The sequence below is a fragment of the Cervus elaphus genome, chromosome 12 (assembly GCF_910594005.1).
Source record: "Cervus elaphus chromosome 12, mCerEla1.1, whole genome shotgun sequence".
Taxonomy (NCBI): Eukaryota; Metazoa; Chordata; class Mammalia; order Artiodactyla; family Cervidae; genus Cervus; species Cervus elaphus.
The window spans coordinates 89,835,055-89,852,360 of NC_057826.1; the positions used below are offsets into that span (position 1 = coordinate 89,835,055).

Here is a 17,306-nt window from a genome sequence, read left to right on the forward strand (position 1 = left end):
CAAGAACTTTATATAGTTTCAAGTCTTGTAAACAGTATCTCTAGCTCTCAAAAATGGTAACAGTTGTAATCACGCACTGGAACTGCTTAAGTGAATAAACATTTTATGCAAATAGTTCATAATTATTTTAAGCATATATTTAATTTATTTTGCTTTCTTGATACTTAGTGAGATTGTTTGTGGGTAATTTGGATGAGCCATGTCTCTTTTCAAAATTATCTAGAGAAGTATAAATTGCTATCTTTTTATCCTGCTTGAGAAATGTCCCTATAACAAATACAAGCAAATATATCATTATCACAAATGATACAAATCATTTTTATAAAATAGTAAAATTGGCATCTTGTAGAAAAAGGTAGTTAGCATTTCCAGTCTTTGCTAAGTTCCTCCCATGTTTTTAAAAGCTTCAGTGCTGGCTGAGTAGTTGTCATCTGGGGTACTGGAATTTCTTGCATTTTCACGTTTGCTCACGTGGCTCCTTTTTGCTCCTAGTCCTCTCCCCATGACTACCTGCTCATCCAACTCCTTGAAAGCTTCTCTTGACTTAAACCACAGATGAACCACCCAAGACTTACCCACAAGAGTGAGTGGGTAGAACCTCACATGGGTGACATTAAACCCAGATTACTCCATCTGATATAAAATTATTTGCCAGCTATGTTCTTGGTCTTTTAAAAAATAATTATTCATTTAATTTTGACTGTGCTGGGTCTTCATTGCACACGGGCTTTTTCTCTAGTGCAGCAGGTGGAGGCTGCTCTCTAGTTGCGGTGCACAGGTTTCTCGTTGTGGTGCTTCTCTTGTTGAGGAGCGTGGGCTCAGGGCACGCAGGCTTCAGCAGTTGCAGCTTCAGGCTCTAGAGCACAAGCTCAATAGCTGTGGCTATGCTGTTCTGTGCTTAGTCACTCAGGTGTGTCCGACTCTTTGCAATCCCATGGCTCCTCTGTCCATGGGGATTTTCCAGGCAAGAACACTGCAGTAGGTTGCCATGCCTTCCTCCAGGGGATCTTCCCAACCCAGGGATCGAACCCAGGTCTCCCCCTTTGCAGGAGGATTCTTTACCTCCTGAACCACCCCATGGGCTTAATTGCTCTTCGGCTCTGCATAAGATCTGCAGGCATGCTCCCTGCTGTTAGTTGCTTCCCAGATCAGGGATCGAACCTGTATCTCCTGCATTGGCAGGTGGATTCTTCACCACTGAGCCACCAGGGAAGCCCGTGGTTTTGGTTTTAAAGTATCTTCATGTGGATATAGAAACAAGCTAATCCTCCACACCGAGTGACTCATTGGTTGCAAAATACAGGAGCCATTGTTTCTCCCCTTCCTCCCCACAAGTCCTTGGGTGACTGCCTCTTTGTCTGTGTGCCTCTATGATAATGGCCCAAGTCCTTGTACAGAGATTGCTGCTAAAGGGACCTAAACTAAACTGAGTCTGAGGAGGGATGGGTGTGCCACACCAGAGTGCACATATTTCCCTTGCAAGATTCCTATTAGTGAGAATAATCATAGCTCAAGATAAGGTACCAACCACATCTGCCCGTGTGCCTCCTTACCTCTATTTTCCTAGAGCGAGATCCTTGCTAGCTAAGAGTCACAGGCTATTCTGCAGCTATGCAGCTCTTGAAACTGTGGAAACTAACTAGTTATCATGTCAGGCACATTTAATTTGGATGCTTAAACATTTTTTTTTTTTTTTTAGGAAAAAGATTATGTTGATTGTGTATTCTGAATAGCATAGAACACTCTAGTTTTGAGGCCTTGTGAAATATTTGGACATGTTTCATTGTTGGAAAGTAATATGTCTTAATAACAGGGTATTTATTTCTATATTTGAAAGATATGGCATAATCCATGCTGGTGGGGTCGGGAAATATCTCAGTGACTGGATCCTGCACGGAGAACCACCTTTTGATCTGATAGAACTGGATCCCAATCGCTATGGCAAATGGACAACAACTGAGTATACCGAGGCCAAAGCAAGGGAGTCATATGGATTCAACAACATTGGTAAGGTGCAAATTCACTGCTGTCTGTGTGTGTTCAGAATTGACTTACGGCACCTCTGAGCTTAGATGCTTTTTATTCTGTGCATCGTTGGGGAATGGTTAGGGAGTCTAAAAAGCATATGCTTCTAAAACAAAAAAAGAATCTATGTGAATATATATCTTTAATGTGAAGAATGCATCAGTGATTTTAACTTTTAAATCTATTTTTACTTTACCTTTGATGATCATTATGAGTGATGGTTTTGGTTTCTTGAAAATATAAATTTAATATGTATTATTATATGTGCTTATATATGTTTATTTTACATATATGTTATGTGTATATATATATATATGTGTGTATATATATATATATGTGTATATATATATATATATGCACACATATAGCTTCTGGATCTTAAGTACTGTGTTTTCCATTTTCTGAATCCCTTCAGAATATTTTGTAGTTTTGGTTCTATGCTATTTAGAGTATGGGTTTTCCTTTTTCAGTTGGTTATCCTAAAGAAGAACGATTTGCTGGGAGGCCAACTCAGCGAGTCAGTGGGCTTTATAAAACCCTGGAGTCTAAGTGTTCCATGGGGTTCCATGCAGGCTGGGAGCAGCCACACTGGTTCTACAAACCAGGCCAGGACCCTGGGTACAGGTAAATGAGTGGTTTAACCTACCCGTGGCTGTGACTGCAGAGTGAACTCTGGGAGTGGGATGAAGGGACTCTAGAGAAGCACCATATCCCCCACGCTGGCTCTACAAGCCAGGCCAGGATCCCTGGGTACAGGTAAATGAGTGACTTAGCCTACCTGTGGCTCTGACTGCAGAATGAACTCTGGGAGTGGGATGGAGGGACCCCAGAGAAGCACCATATCCTTCTCTCACCGCTTCACTCTACCCTTTTCCAAACAGCATTGAGCCTTTTTCCATAAAAATGATTTCTGTGCAGTGGAGGCCTTACTTTATCCCATGTGACACTGGCCCACATTAAGGACCCATGTGGCCTCAAGAAACCTACAATCAGCCCAAGTGAAGCCCCTTCTTGGAATTTTCCAATTGCTCAGAGGAACCTTCCCCACCCTCTCCAAATCCCCTTTATCTGGCTTTTAAAGGTTTACCTTGATTTAAGATGCCTGGTCAAATCACATAGTATGGAAACAGTATGGAAATATGGATTTTCTGTTTATAAGGGAATAGCTGAAAGCTAATGCTTTCTAATGCGTGTGCAAAGAATTATGCAAATTACATACACTGTTGATAAATTAGGGGGAAAGGTCATTTACTTACTATTTTAGGTTAAGCTAAAACATAAAGCATATAACCGAAATAATTCTCTGATTTCCTCTAAAGTTGTTGACATAGTACTTGAATTAACATATTCAAGGATTAGTATTTAGGATGAATAATGATTACATACTTTTTTCTCATGAGAAGACACAAACCAAGAGAAAGCCAGTTTTCAAATTGTTACCTTTTTTTGACCGTTACTCTGCTTATTTTAGCAGATTTTGATGTCTACTTTATGATCAGACCTAAATGGTCCAAAGTATAGTAGTGGGCCAATTGTTGATTAATGAATTCGGACTCTGTAGTCAGCCAGTGGAGATCACCTGGGGACAAAATACTGGCTTGGTTGTTTTTCTAAGTGACCCAGATAAATGCCAGATCTATTCTTCATGTTGTACTATTTGAACCTGGCTTGTTTTTTCTACTATTTTAATAATTAAACCACTGAAAACATACCCTCCTCTGAAGTTAAAATACTACATTAATAGTCTACTCTGTAAAGTAGAAAGGCCCCTGCATGACGAGTCAGTAGACCTTTGCTCCAGGCCCCGCTCTGTCATTAACTAGTACAAAGGCCTCGGAAGTCACTTTGTGCCTTTTGTCTAAAAACGGAAGATATTGGACCAGATGCTTGCTCACTCCAGGTGGCCAGCATGAGCATCACATGGGAGCTTGTCAGAGGGCAGCATCTAGGGCCCTCCCTGGACCTGCTGCACCAGAATCTGTAACAAGTGCAAGTGACGTGTTTACAGAAACACTTGAGAAGTACCAGACAAGATAGCTCTGCCCCTCATATATTCTGATTTATGTCCCCCAAATTAATATTTTTAAAATGCTCCCCCAGGTGATTCTGATATGTAACCAAGGTTGACAACTAAAGGACTGGGTGACTTTTAAGCTCTTTTTCAAATCTGAGAGCCCACAAAGCCTATCTTATTTTCTTGTTAATTAATACTTCATTCACTGTGAAATGGGTCAAGGGATAGATGAGTAACTTAAAAAATCAGTTTCCAATATATATGTAAGACTGGTAGAACAGGTGGCATTTTTCCTCCAAATGAAAATGTCTAGACAAGTAGGGCTTGTTAGGGCTTCCCAAGGTGTCTCAGTGGTAAAGAATCCAGTTGCCAATGCAGGAGATGTAAGAGACACACATTTAATCCCTGGGTCAGGAAGATTCTCTGGAGTAGGAATCTGGAGAGGCAAGCCATTCCAGTATTCTTGCCTGGAAAATTCCTTGGACAGAGGAGCCTGGTGGGCTACAGTCCATGGGGTCGCAAAGAATCGGACATGATTGAGCACATAGAGCTTATAAAAATATTCTTATTCTGATTTTTTTTTTAAACAAATAACTTGTTTTGTGACACTGTGTTTCAGGCCAAGTTTTCACCGCACAAACTGGTTTGAGCCTGTGGGCTCTGAGTATCAACAGGTCATGCAAAGAGTAGGGGTGATTGACCTGTCACCGTTTGGCAAGTTTAACATCAAAGGCCAAGACTCCATTAGATTGTTGGACCATCTCTTTGCAAATGTTATTCCCAAGGTAAAATAACATTATGGGGGTAGAGGTACAAGGTACAGGATCCTGGCCTGCTTAATTTTCTATCCCCTCATTTTCAGGAAACCAATGTGTTATTTCAGTTCACCTAGTGACTTCTGTATGAACACGAGAATTCTTCAACTAGTGAAGGGCATTCTAGCTAATTTTCAAATTTAAATTTCCATTGACTGAATTATTATCTAAGGATCATATGGTTTTGTTTGTGTCAATAGGAACCCCCAGATTGGTTGAAATGTAATTTTTATGACCAGTAATTATAATGATCATTTAAACTGAAAACTTCAAAATTAATGGGTTTAGTTTTACAGACAGTCTACACAATTGATATAAAATATTCAAATGTCTTACACTGTTGACATCCACGTTTTTATTTCCATGTGGCGCTGAAAGGATACATAAGATTTTCTTCATTTCTGTAGGTGGGTTTTACAAATATAAGTCACATGTTAACTCCAAAAGGTCGAGTATATGCTGAGTTGACTGTCTCTCACCAGTCTCCTGGGGAGTTCCTATTAGTCACTGGTTCTGGGTCAGAACTTCATGATCTTAGGTAAGTGTACACGTCCTAAGAAAACTATGTGCCTTATAACTGATCCAGTCTTGCACCGAGGATACTTATGTTTTGTGGGTTTTAATAATCAGTAATTGAAAATACAACTTAAAATCTGTAAAACTTATCGTTTTAAATAAATGTCATGTCTTTTATAGGAAATTACTTCAAGTGAGGGTCCCTATAACCATCCCCCTCCCAAAGGTAAAGTAAACCACTGGGTTTACTGGTTCTAATAATGTTAACTCCTGTTTATTAGGTATCACTCGTATGTCAGAACCATTTTTGCACATTATCTCAATAAGTTCTTTTAGTAGGTTTATCTGCAAGGTACATACTGTGCCCATTTTCAGGTGAGGAAACTGAAGTTTGGGTTACAGTGACCTGCTCAAGTCAGTCTTACTGATTCTGATGCTCACATTCAGCTCACATTAGTGTGTTGCCTCCGGGGTTTTCTTCTTCTTTTTTATTTTGTTCATACTTTGTGCTCTCTGGCCCAATGCTGCGTTGAAATCATTGATTTGCCAATGCTATCCTTCACATGAATCTTCAGTCTACTATTTAGTCTACTGGCAAATATATTGTCTTTAGTATTTCAAAAATATTTGGAATATTGTTGTTTGATAAACATCTTACTCCAACAGACTCTCACTCTAGTTGTAAGGTGATGCAAATTCTATCCTCCTATCCAAGATATGTTAGGAGTCATCTTAGTCACTTAGCTTTGTGTCAGTCCAGATGATCACTTTATGACAGACTTGTGTGGCTCCAGGGACTGCTCAGTAAATTATAAGCAAACCCTCTAACTGACTTCCAATCAAGACTCAGAAATTGAAACCAGTCTTTAGAGTTTTAATCTTCTCCTTGTGATTGTCAAAGCAAGCATGTGTCTGGTGGCAGGCACATTATTAACCTTTAGCAGCACAATTATGTCTCCTATGTATGGGTATTAGAGAAAATTTGGGTTTAAATTAACTTCCCAAGACGGAGTCATTAGTTTAAATGCAATAGGGCTGTCACTGTTTGAAAAAGTTTTTGTGGCAGAGCTTGTTTAAATGGAAGGATCCTTCTGTACTGTGAAAAACCACCCACATATTTGTAAGTGGGTAGCTTAATGGCAACCCACTCCAGTATTCTTGCCTGGAGAATCCCAGGGACAGAGGAGCCTAGTGGGCTGCCGTCTATGGGGTCACACAGAGTCGGACACGACTGAAGCGACTTAGCAGCAGCAGCAGCAGCAGCTTAAAAAGAATCATTTACTACTTCTGAGACTCAGTTTCCTCAAATTTAAAAATTGGTTGATTATATGAAATGACACTCTAGTGATTTTCTGGTAATTCTAGATACACAGTATATCTTCAGAGAAATAATCTGTTACCAACTTGTGTTATTCCAGCAAGATTTAACACAATGTTTATGAATCTCAAATGCAGATGGATTGAAGAAGAGGCAATCAAAGGTGGATGTGATGTTGAAATTAAAAACATAACCGATGAGCTTGGAGTCCTTGGCGTCGCAGGGCCATATTCAAGAAAGGTCCTACAGAAACTGACCTCTGACGATCTTAGTGATAACATTTTCAAGTTTCTTCAAACCAAGTCTTTAAAGGTTTCCAACATTCCTGTCACTGCTATCAGGATATCTTATACTGGTAAGAAATGGAAAACAACCTGGAGTAAGTCTCTAAAATTTAGAAGCACCCAGAAATGTGTGCATACACACATGTTCAGTCTCTTCAATGTAATTTTGGAGGAAGATTTCTCCTGCCCAACTCTCCTGACAATTCTATTTATTCACTCCGCGTCTGAGAAAGTCATTCCACAGACTTCCTGTTGTGGTTCCAGGCCCATGGCTAGCTGCCTACCATTCGGGAAGGTAGGTAAGAAAGTGCAGAGGACAGTTGTTGGAATAGTTGGAAGGGATGACAGAATAGTCAGGCCAGCTGATTCTGTGCTGTTGCTGTTCAGTTCCTCAGTCGTGGCCGACACTATGACCCTGAGGACTGCATGTATCACGCCAGGCTTCCCTGTCCTTCACCGTCTCCTGGAGCTTGCTCAAACTCATGTCCATTGAGTCGGTGATGCCATCCAACCATCTCGTCTTCTGACACTCCCTTTTCCTGCCTTCAATCTTTCCCAGCATCAGGGTCTTTTCTAATGAGTCGACTCTTCGCATCAGGTGGCCAAAATATTGGAGCTCCAGCTTCAGCATCAGTCCTTCAATGAATATTCAGGACTGATTTCCTTTAGGATTGATTCCATGTGGGAGAATTCAAAATGGTCTCCCTTAGAGAGCATCTTGAATGTGTTAGGCACAGCCCTTAAAGCATTTCCGCTGTTCATCTTTCTTTCTGACTAAGTGCATTAGAGAAGTCTTCCTTGGCACTTAATGGCATGTAGTAAGTACTAGAAACAGGGATGAATGAATGCTCTGCAGTTCCCCACTGGTTCTCTGGGCTCGTTCCTAACCTCCTCTAGACTGCCTGTCCCTTCACAGGAGTGCTGGGTGCCCAGTACTCACTCGGGCCCACGGTGCTCAGTCCCGGTGGTGGTCCCCGCCCTCCGCACGGGGAACAAGGCGAGCACACGGCATAAAGGCCGGAGCTCTTCCCTAGGCTTCTCTTGTCCCCGTCCTCCCTCCCCCCAACCTTGGAAAACTGCTGACCAGAATAAAACATAAGCAAAATGCAAAATAAGCAGACTCTGAGTTGGGTTTCCTTTTCTTCTTTTTTTTGCCTGTGGTTCTAATGGTGAATGAAATGACCAAGTAGGGCAGAAGGAGGAAGTGGGGGCCATTAGAGACTCTGGCTCTCCCACAGTGAGGCACAGTCGAATAATTGTCATCAGTGGCCTGTATGTTTAAGCTTCGTGATTTGGGGCCAAGGAGTTAGGGGTTGAGGTGTTTAAACCTTGAACCCCTTATCTTGATAAACTTTGCCATGCTGAGTCCTCACTTAACATTATGAAGCCAAGGTGAGTGGTAAGGTTAAGTCCTGAATCACCGTCTGTCTGAGTTGTCTTAAACGCTGCTCTCTGTGTGTGGGGGTGGGACAGTATTGGGCACAGAACATCTGTCCTACGGCAGGCTCCTTTGCAGTGGGGCTTGGTTGCAACTTTTTTGGGAACCGAGCTTTTATCACTCTACAGTGTCTATTTTGCAGAAATGGAATCTCTCATTTGTTGATGTGATTTAGCTAATGCACATTAGACCTAGTGATCGTCATTCTTACTCTGGTGTGGCCCTTGTGGGTGTATTTCAGGTGAGCTGGGTTGGGAGCTGTACCACAGACGAGAAGATTCTGCAGCGCTTTATGACGCTATCATGAATGCAGGCCGGGAGGAGGGAATTGACAATTTTGGAACCTATGCCATGAATGCCTTAAGACTGGAGAAAGCTTTCAGAGCCTGGGGGTCAGAGGTTTGAAATGCTATCATCTTTATTAAAATTTTTCATGTGTTGTATCTGATTTTTATGCAAGGGTTAGTTTAATTGTGTTAACATTGGCTCTGACTGTAAGAGAAAGAATGTATTATAAGAAAAAAAAATTTTTTTTTTTGGCCACATTGGACAGCATGCCAAATCTTAGTTCCCTGGTCAGAGATGGAATCCACACCACCTGCAGTGGAAGCATAGAGTCCTAACCACTGGACCACCAGGGAAGTCCTGAAAACTTTATTTAATTAGGGACAAAGGTTTTTCTCCTCAATTTCCCAGTTGCAAATTCAGGGGAGTTGTGATGTAATGTTTATTCTGCCTTAATTCCCCTTGCTTGGCAGAGAGCCCTGGACACCTGCTTCTGTGTGCTGACTTTGCTGCCCCAAGGGAGCCAGTCTACCCCATGGGATTTCAGGACCACCTTTCAAAATTCTTCCTTCTCCTCTGTCACATTGTCTATCTTCATTGCCTTCTTATTCTGCACCTTTTGGGGAAGTAACAACAAAAGCCGTCTTTCTGATGGGCAGGATTGGTGGTCTGGAATGTGTTGGGGCAGCCCACGCCTATCATTAATAATGAGAACTCAGGGTTTCTATTTGTGTAGTTACACACCATTTTCACAGGCATGATGTCATCTACCTTCTCAGCTCTCCCTGAAGAGGGTATTATTGGTGATTCTTGGGCAAGGAGGTGGGAGTTAAACACACAATCACGCTAAGAAACAATAAACAACTTGGTCCAGATTGCACAGAAGTGTTCAAACAGTGGTTCAAACTCTGTTCTCTTATTTTATCTCCAATATAGCAGACTATCTTTAGACCTCAATTTTCTCAGGTCCGCTAGTTTTCTTGGAATACATTGAGGTTTTGGGTGTGAGAGCTTAGATAAAGGACCTTTGTAAAGGGTGTACTTCAGGGTAGGGTCTCAGGTTTGAATGTATCCTCCACCAGATACTATGTGGCCTTAACCCTCCAGAGACTTCACTTCTCTATAAGCGAGAGAGAGTCTTTATCCTACAGAGTTATTGTCAGGATTAGGTAGTCCGCAAAGTGCCTAGGACATAAAGCGTGAATTTGAGGGCAAAGTGGGTTTGAAAGCACAGGCAGGGTCCCTAGGACATTTAGATCAGGGGCAGAAGAAAGTGGGTTTTGAGGTGGACAGTTCAGCCTCCTGGGGTCACTGAAAGAACAAGAGCCCTGGGGCGGTTGTTGCTTTACAGAGGATGTGCTGTTGCGGGGATCCTCAGCCTGCTGGGGTGGGGGTGGTTCTCAGAGGACGCTGCTGCAGGGAGAGACGGAGAGGACAGCTCTGCCTCCACTCCAAGGAACTCCAAGGAACGGGCAGCAGTTCTCTGCTCTCCCCCTTGCATTCTCTCCTGTCTCCATCCCAGCCCCTCTAATTTCCCAGCGGTGCCAGCACGCCCTCTAGTGTTGTTACAGCAATCAAGCATCTGGACTTGGTTTTCAATTTTTTCCTGGAATTCTGAATTTTTTTTTTTTAATCAATGAAATATTGTCTTAAAAGCAGACTTTTATCATAGAACACATGCTGGCTTTAGAAATGTCAGTGTGGTAAGGACAGCATCTTAAAATCAACAAGATGGTATCAAGTGCTCTAGTAAGTATGAGGTTTGGGGTGATGCACTGAGAAAACCCTAAGTAATAAATTCTCATCTCATTTCTGGAATTTTGAAAATTTGAGCAGGTAAAAACTAATCTTAGAGTTGCTAAAATTGACTAGGAAATATGAAGTCAAATTTTATATCATGGAAAACTTTATATTACACATATTTTATATGTGTATAAAATTTTTATATAAAATTCCATGATATAAAATTTTATATCATGGAAATTTATATTACATATCTAGATCATGCAAAGGCTGTGTTTTCCTTTGTTAAGTTTGGCTACCTTTTATGGGGTTTAGATCAGTTCTCTTGGTGCAAAAGAGACTAATGACAGCAAAACAAACAAAAATCAGGTCTAGTCCCAAAAGATGGCTTTAGCTCCACTTGAAGTTTATTGTAATGACAGCCAATTTGAAAAGATTGAGATTCAACCTCTTAAAAATCAGGTCTAGTCCCAAAAGATGGCTTTAGCTCCCCTTGAAGTATATTGTAATGACAGCCAATTTGAAAAGATTGAGATTCAACCTCTTTTTTTTTTCCCCCTTTTCCCTCTTCTGAACTCTGTGGAAACTATTTTCCTAGCATATGCTTTTTTCCTCTACTTATCCTGATTTCTGGATGATTGCAAGATAAATAAATTACTTAATAATGTTTCAAAACATATTTATGCAGAATTATTAGGTAAAAGCTTATGAGAATCTTGTTTCTGGGAAGAACATCATTGTTGTGGCATCCCTCAGATGTTTATTATACCAAAAGAGCCTTGGAAACAAGCTGGGAATTTTAGTATCTAATTTGCTATTAAAATAACAGTATTTGCTGAAAGGCTACATTTGAATTTTAGATTTAAAAAATTACTTTAGAGGCCAGTTCACAATCTATATCTATGTCTATCTGTCTATCTATATATTTCAAATGAAAAAGTATTCTCTTTCAAAAATAAATATGAAAGTGATGTTACTAAAACCACTTGTACTCATCTAAGATTTAAAATGCGTGTTTCCCTTTTAGATGAACTGTGATACAAATCCCTTGGAAGCTGGACTGGAATCTTTTGTAAAGCTAAATAAGGTATGTTTACATTCCAAAGTATACTTGAAATAAATCTTAAAATTATGCTGTTTCATGACAGAGCCATGCTTTAAAATTTAACCAAGTATGACCTTAGGGCAAATGAGCTGAACATAAATAGTAAGCATTGCTTAAGTGCTTCATGTTAAGCTTTGTCAAAATTTGATACCAGTTCAAATGATTCTAATGTGCCTGTCGATGTAAGAATCCATCAACGCTAAAGACCAAATCTAAATTCTAAGATAAAAATCAGTAAGGATGGGATGTCAGCAGGCAGTCTTGTAAATCCTGGTGACTTGTGAAGTCACAATTAGCTGATGAGACATACTGCATTAATTGACTCTTCCTGGGTGCTCAACAGCATGAAGCAGCCTCACCCAGCATCTGTCCATCTGCTTACTGAGCATCTTGGTATGCAACATCTGCGTATAAGCGACTGACACATTTCAAATATGTTCAGCATAAAAGTTATTACTGAGAAGCCAATACAGGCCCAGAGAGTCATAACTGATGTTGACATTCTAAAGGGAACACCTGCATCAGTGGTTCTCAAACAGATAGCATCGTATCATCTGGGAGCTTGCTAGAAATACAAATCCTTAGTTCCCTACTAAATGAGGAACTGACTCAAACCTCAAACCTACTAAATGAGAATCCCTAGGGGTCAGGCCAAGTGTTTTGACAAGCTTCAGGGGATTCCAATGCACCTAAGGTTTGAGACGCACCACCCTATACAATCATTGTGGAAAAGCGTATTATGAGACCAGTTTATTACAGTCTAGCTCACCTATTGCAAATTCTATAAATATAAATGAGGTTATCCCATCATGGACTAAGTGATTGTGTCCCTCCATAATCCAAATGCTGAAGTCCTAACCCCGACGTGGTGCTATTTGGAGGTGGGGCCTTTGGGAGGTCATTAGGGTCAGGTAACATCATGCTTGGGGCCCCCACATTGGGGTCAATGTTCTTATGAGAAGAAGGAGAGAGATCAGAGCTTGCTGTCTGCCATGTGAGGACATAATAAGACAGTGGCTATCTGCCAGCCAGGAAGAGGAACCTCACAGCAGAACCAAACTAGCCCTGGATCTTGGACTCACCAGTCTCCAGAACAGTGAGGAGTACATTCCTGTTGTTTAAGCCACTCCATCTGTGCTGTTTTGCTATAGCAGCCTGAGCTGATTCAGATACGTATTAAGCAGTGTCTCAGTTACTATACAAGAACTTAATGGAGGTACAGTTAGTGGTAATATTGAAGGATAAGGACAGCAGCTGTCTTTGTTTAGGGTATTTGTTAGAATTCCAAAATTCCTGTCCTGTCCTGCCTTAGGTGTTAATCAGCTAAAGGAAAAGCTGTTTTCACATTCCATGGAAATGTGAACATATGAATATGAATCAGGCTACGGAAACTTTTTTAATGCCCCAAATCAGTTCCAAATTCTAAACTAAGATATTAACATAAACTTGTATATTTATGGCATTAGATTTTAGGGAAAAGAACCTCTTAAAGGGTTTTAAAGGGAATATCTTTCTGTACATTTTCCCCATGACTTTTGTTTTATGATGTACCATCTGCCTCCAGACCAGAGAAAGCAGGTGCTTGGAGTTCGGGCAGACCCTGGCAGCGGATTGCTCATTCTGCTAACATAAGTCTTGGTTTAGTCATGTAAAACAAAGGATCAAAATGGCCTGACTCTTGAAGGCACTAAACTTCTGTTGTTGGTCACCAGTAGGTAAATAGATAACTGACTTCTTTGCTTCAGTGTTTGGGTATTATTGTTTGGGACTAAGGCACAGACAGTCTTCATGTTGTAAATGGATTTTTAAAACTCCCTTTGCTTCCCTGGTGGCTCAGACAGTAAAGCGTCTGCCTACAATGTGGGAGACCCAGGTTCAATCCCTGGGTCGGGAAGATCCCCTGGAGAAGGAAATGGCAACCCACTCCAGTACTGTTGCCTGGAAAATCCCATGGACAGAGGAACCTGGTAGGCTACAGTCCATGGGGTCGCAAAGAATCGGACACGACTAAGCGACTTTACTTACTTTACTTATGATTTATAAGCAGGTGTGGTGTGACTTGTGCGTTTATTAGTTCCTTTAAATTAGTTCAGTAACCAAATCTCAGCTTAGAACTAAGTTAGTTGTTTAATAGATAGTGACTTTGATTTATGTTATTTTTATGATTTCTGAATTGTTTGTTCTCGTTCTGGTGTCATAAAGTTAATTTCTAACACTTTCACTGGGTGAAGGTTCGTGCAGCACAAGGACTGGGACCTAATCAATCTGGTGGTTTTCAGTTGCACAACTCAGGTAGTTAGTGGGCCTCAGTCTCACCATACCAAAGCTTGCTAATTTCCAAGACAGGTGAATAGGTTGCATCAGCTTTGTTTCGAGCTTGTTTGGTGGTTTCACAACAATTTTATCTTGTCCGTAGCAGTCTCTAGTGCAAAACAGGTTCCTGGAAAACTTACTTATGTTACAAACTGAACTGAGTCACTTGATAAGTTGACTCCTGTGCCAGACTGTTACCCAGACTGGTTTCATACCTCTTAAAGAATGATATAATGCAAGTCCATATGGCTTTGGGAAATTGATATTATATGAAAACCAAAGCAGCAAATACAGGAGAACATTTGTATTTAAAACAAAACCAACCCCCCAGATCTTGGCATTCTCCAATTATTATAAATCACTTCTTTCTTTTTTCTACCCTTCAAAGCAAATCTGTAGACTTCCCTGCTTGGCCCTTCTGTGTCTGCGCAATGACTGTATATGCCATAACATGAAGACAAACACAGCGATGCAGGCTGTGTCAGAGCTAGGGGGATACCTACACCTCTTTATTTGAGGATGAGGAAACCGAAGCACACAGAAGGGACCCCAGTGGTGTGCTGTGGTTGGCCCAGGTTGACCTCTGACCTCGCTGCAGCGAGTGCTTCCTCACCCCCCACTTTCTCAGCTGGCTCCTTTCTTGTCATGGGCTTTGCTGTTGTTATTCTGTGGGTAAGTGGTGTCCAACTCTGCTACCCCATGGACCGTAGCATGCCAGGCTCCATGGGGTCCTCCAGACAAGAGTACTGCAGTGGGTTGCCATTTCCTTCTTCAGGGGATCTTCCCGGACCAGGGATTAAACCCAAATCTCTTGTGTTGGCAACCAGATTCTTTACCGCTGAGCTACCAGGGAAAACCCTATAAAGAGCTTATCAGCCTTGAAAAACTGCCCCCAAATTTTCTGGCAACATGTATCATAGAATTTGCATGGCTACATTTTATCAGTGAGTACCTCCCACGGTCATGTTTTTGTTATAACAAATTTTGTATTTTGTGGTAGGATCAGAATAGCTGCTTTGGCCATTTTAAGAAGGAAGATGGGTGAGTGAGGAGGTGAGCCAGCCTCATTAGGGTGAATTGTTTTCTTATCAAAACTAGTACAAAAGTAGGGAAGAGAAAATTGGAGCACTGAAGAAATCTTAGATCGTGAAGATGGCATTTGTCTTCCTTAACTCTTAAAGCTCTCCAAGTCAGTCTCCCAATGGTGTTGGCTTATATAAAGCAAATACACATGTGTGTACACATTCATCCATCTAGTCAACATTTATTAAGTACTATTTACTGAACACTTTGCTAGACCACAGGTCTAAAAGTTAAAGATATGGCTCCTGATGGCTCTTAGATCTCATGAAGCTTGAAATGAGTGGAACTTTAAGAACTAAAGCTGTAGGATGTATTCTTAACCTTGATTCTAAAAATAATTCTCTGCATGAGGTGGGTTGTGCAATAGCATGTATTAGAACCATCTCGAAGAGATGGGAAATGCTATGAGACATGTAAAAATTACTGAATGTTTCCTTTGAAGTCTAAGACCCCTTGACCTGAAGCAAGTTACATCATTGTGCTTAATAGTATTATAATTTGTTCCTGAGGAAGTTACTTTCTGGGGAAAAAAGTTAGTGGCTTTTCGTTGTTATTGCAAATGAAAGAAATGCATTAATTAAAAGCAAAAGGAAAATCAGCTGCCTTTGGTCACAGTCATAAGTGTTCTTGGAATTTTCCTCTTGGAATTACTGAATCTATAAAACCCCAGCCAAGGGCCACAGAGAATCAAATACTAAGGGTGACGTATTAAGATCAGAAGATTTTTTTCCCTTATAAAATGCCCCTTGCTGTTTCTCTCTCTCCCTCTCTTTTCCTGTCTTGAGTTTCTCACCAGTAGAAACAGAATACAATGTGATCTATAATTCAAGAGGGAGGGGATATATGTATGTGCTGTGCTGAGTTGCTCAGTCGTGTCCGACTCTTTGCAACTCCATGGACTGTAGCCCACCAGGCTCCTCTGTCCATGGGGATTCTCCAGGCAAGAATAATGGAGGGGGTTGCCATGCCCTCCTCCGGGATATATGCATACCTACAGCTAATTCACATTCTTGTACAGCAGAAAGACAACATTGTAAAGCAATTATCCTCCATTTAAAAAGTGTGATATTTATTAACCACAAGTTGAAAGACAATATTACTTCTAGAAATTACAGGGTCTTTCTGAGGAAAAAGGATTTAAAGCCTAACCATTCAATAAGCAAAGCATAACCATTCAGTAAGCAAAGCCTAACCCTCAGTAAATAAAGTGGAACAAAAAGATGATAAAGAGACAAAACCCTCACATCCAAGTATTCAATAAATATTAGCATTATTAAAACATCAAACTGGAAATTAATCATTGTTCATGTCCAACAAGTTAGAAAAGAATTTCTATTATGTTATAGTGGTGAAAGTACCCAGCTCTGGGGAAATTTTAGGTAAATGGTAATAGGATTTGAGGAAGCAGAATATTTTCAGCAACTCTGAGTCTTGGCTGCACATCAGAATCATCTGATATATTATTCCTTTATATCTTGCAACCTTTTTAAAAAACCTCAACACTCAGGCCGCATCTCAGATCAATTAAAACAGAAGGTAGAGACTTAGGCAGCAGTATTTTTTATTTTTTTTAATTCCCCAGGTGATTTCAAGAAAGATTGAGGATGACTGTTTCTAGGCAAGTGACTTTCAACTGTCTAAACATTACTATGTTGGAGAACTTAAAGAAAAATTACCTGATGCCTTACCCCCAGGGGTCCTCAAAGTGTGGTTCACAGGCCAGCAGCATCAGTGTGACTTCAGGATTTATTAGAAATTCAAGTTATTGAGCACCATTCCAACCCCCCAAATCAAACTCAGCAGTAGTGTCTCTCCACATGATTCTGATGAACAGGAAGTCTGAGACCTGCCCAAACCAACTGGATCAACCCTGGGGGTAGGATCTAGTTTCTTGTTTTTGTTATGCAATGAAGACTACACCAAAGCCTTTGACTGTGTGGATCACAGCAAACTGTGGAAAATTCAAGAGATGGGAATTCCAGATCCCCTTACCTGCCTCCTGCAAAATCTATATGCACGTCAAGAGGCAACAGTTAGAACCAGACATGGAACAACAGACTGGTTCCAAATTGGGAAAGGAGTACGTCAAGGCTGTATATTGTCACCCTGCTTATTTAACTTATATGCAGAGTACATTATGAGAAATGCCAGGCTGGATGAAGCACTGAATCAAGCCGGAATCAAGATTGCTGGGAGAAATATCAATAACCTCAGATATGCAGATGACACCACCCTTAAGGCAGAAAGCAAAGGTGGGTGAAAGAGGAGGGTGAAAAAGTTGGCTTAAAGCTCAACATTCAGAAAACTAAGATCATGGCATCTGGTCCCATCACTTCATGGCAAATAGATGGGGAAACAATGAAAACA

At 40.8% G+C, this 17,306-nt stretch overlaps 1 protein-coding gene across 4 annotated transcripts in view; it reads left to right on the forward strand.

Moving 5' to 3' along the window:
- The window catches only part of DMGDH (dimethylglycine dehydrogenase), a 78,272-nt gene that overhangs the window by 29,598 nt on the left and 31,368 nt on the right, over positions 1-17,306 (forward strand). For 3 of the 4 annotated variants that reach the window (XM_043920603.1, XM_043920604.1, XM_043920602.1), the window contains exons 8-14: positions 1,838-2,007; positions 2,496-2,649; positions 4,659-4,824; positions 5,262-5,392; positions 6,826-7,043; positions 8,652-8,809; positions 11,466-11,525. In XM_043920603.1, the coding sequence (XP_043776538.1) occupies positions 1,838-2,007; positions 2,496-2,649; positions 4,659-4,824; positions 5,262-5,392; positions 6,826-7,043; positions 8,652-8,809; positions 11,466-11,525 (1,057 nt within the window). Of the gene's footprint in view, positions 1-1,837; positions 2,008-2,495; positions 2,650-4,658; positions 4,825-5,261; positions 5,393-6,825; positions 7,044-8,651; positions 8,810-11,465; positions 11,526-16,521; positions 16,882-17,306 lie in introns of those variants that run through there. The other variant, XM_043920605.1, reaches the window with a different exon arrangement.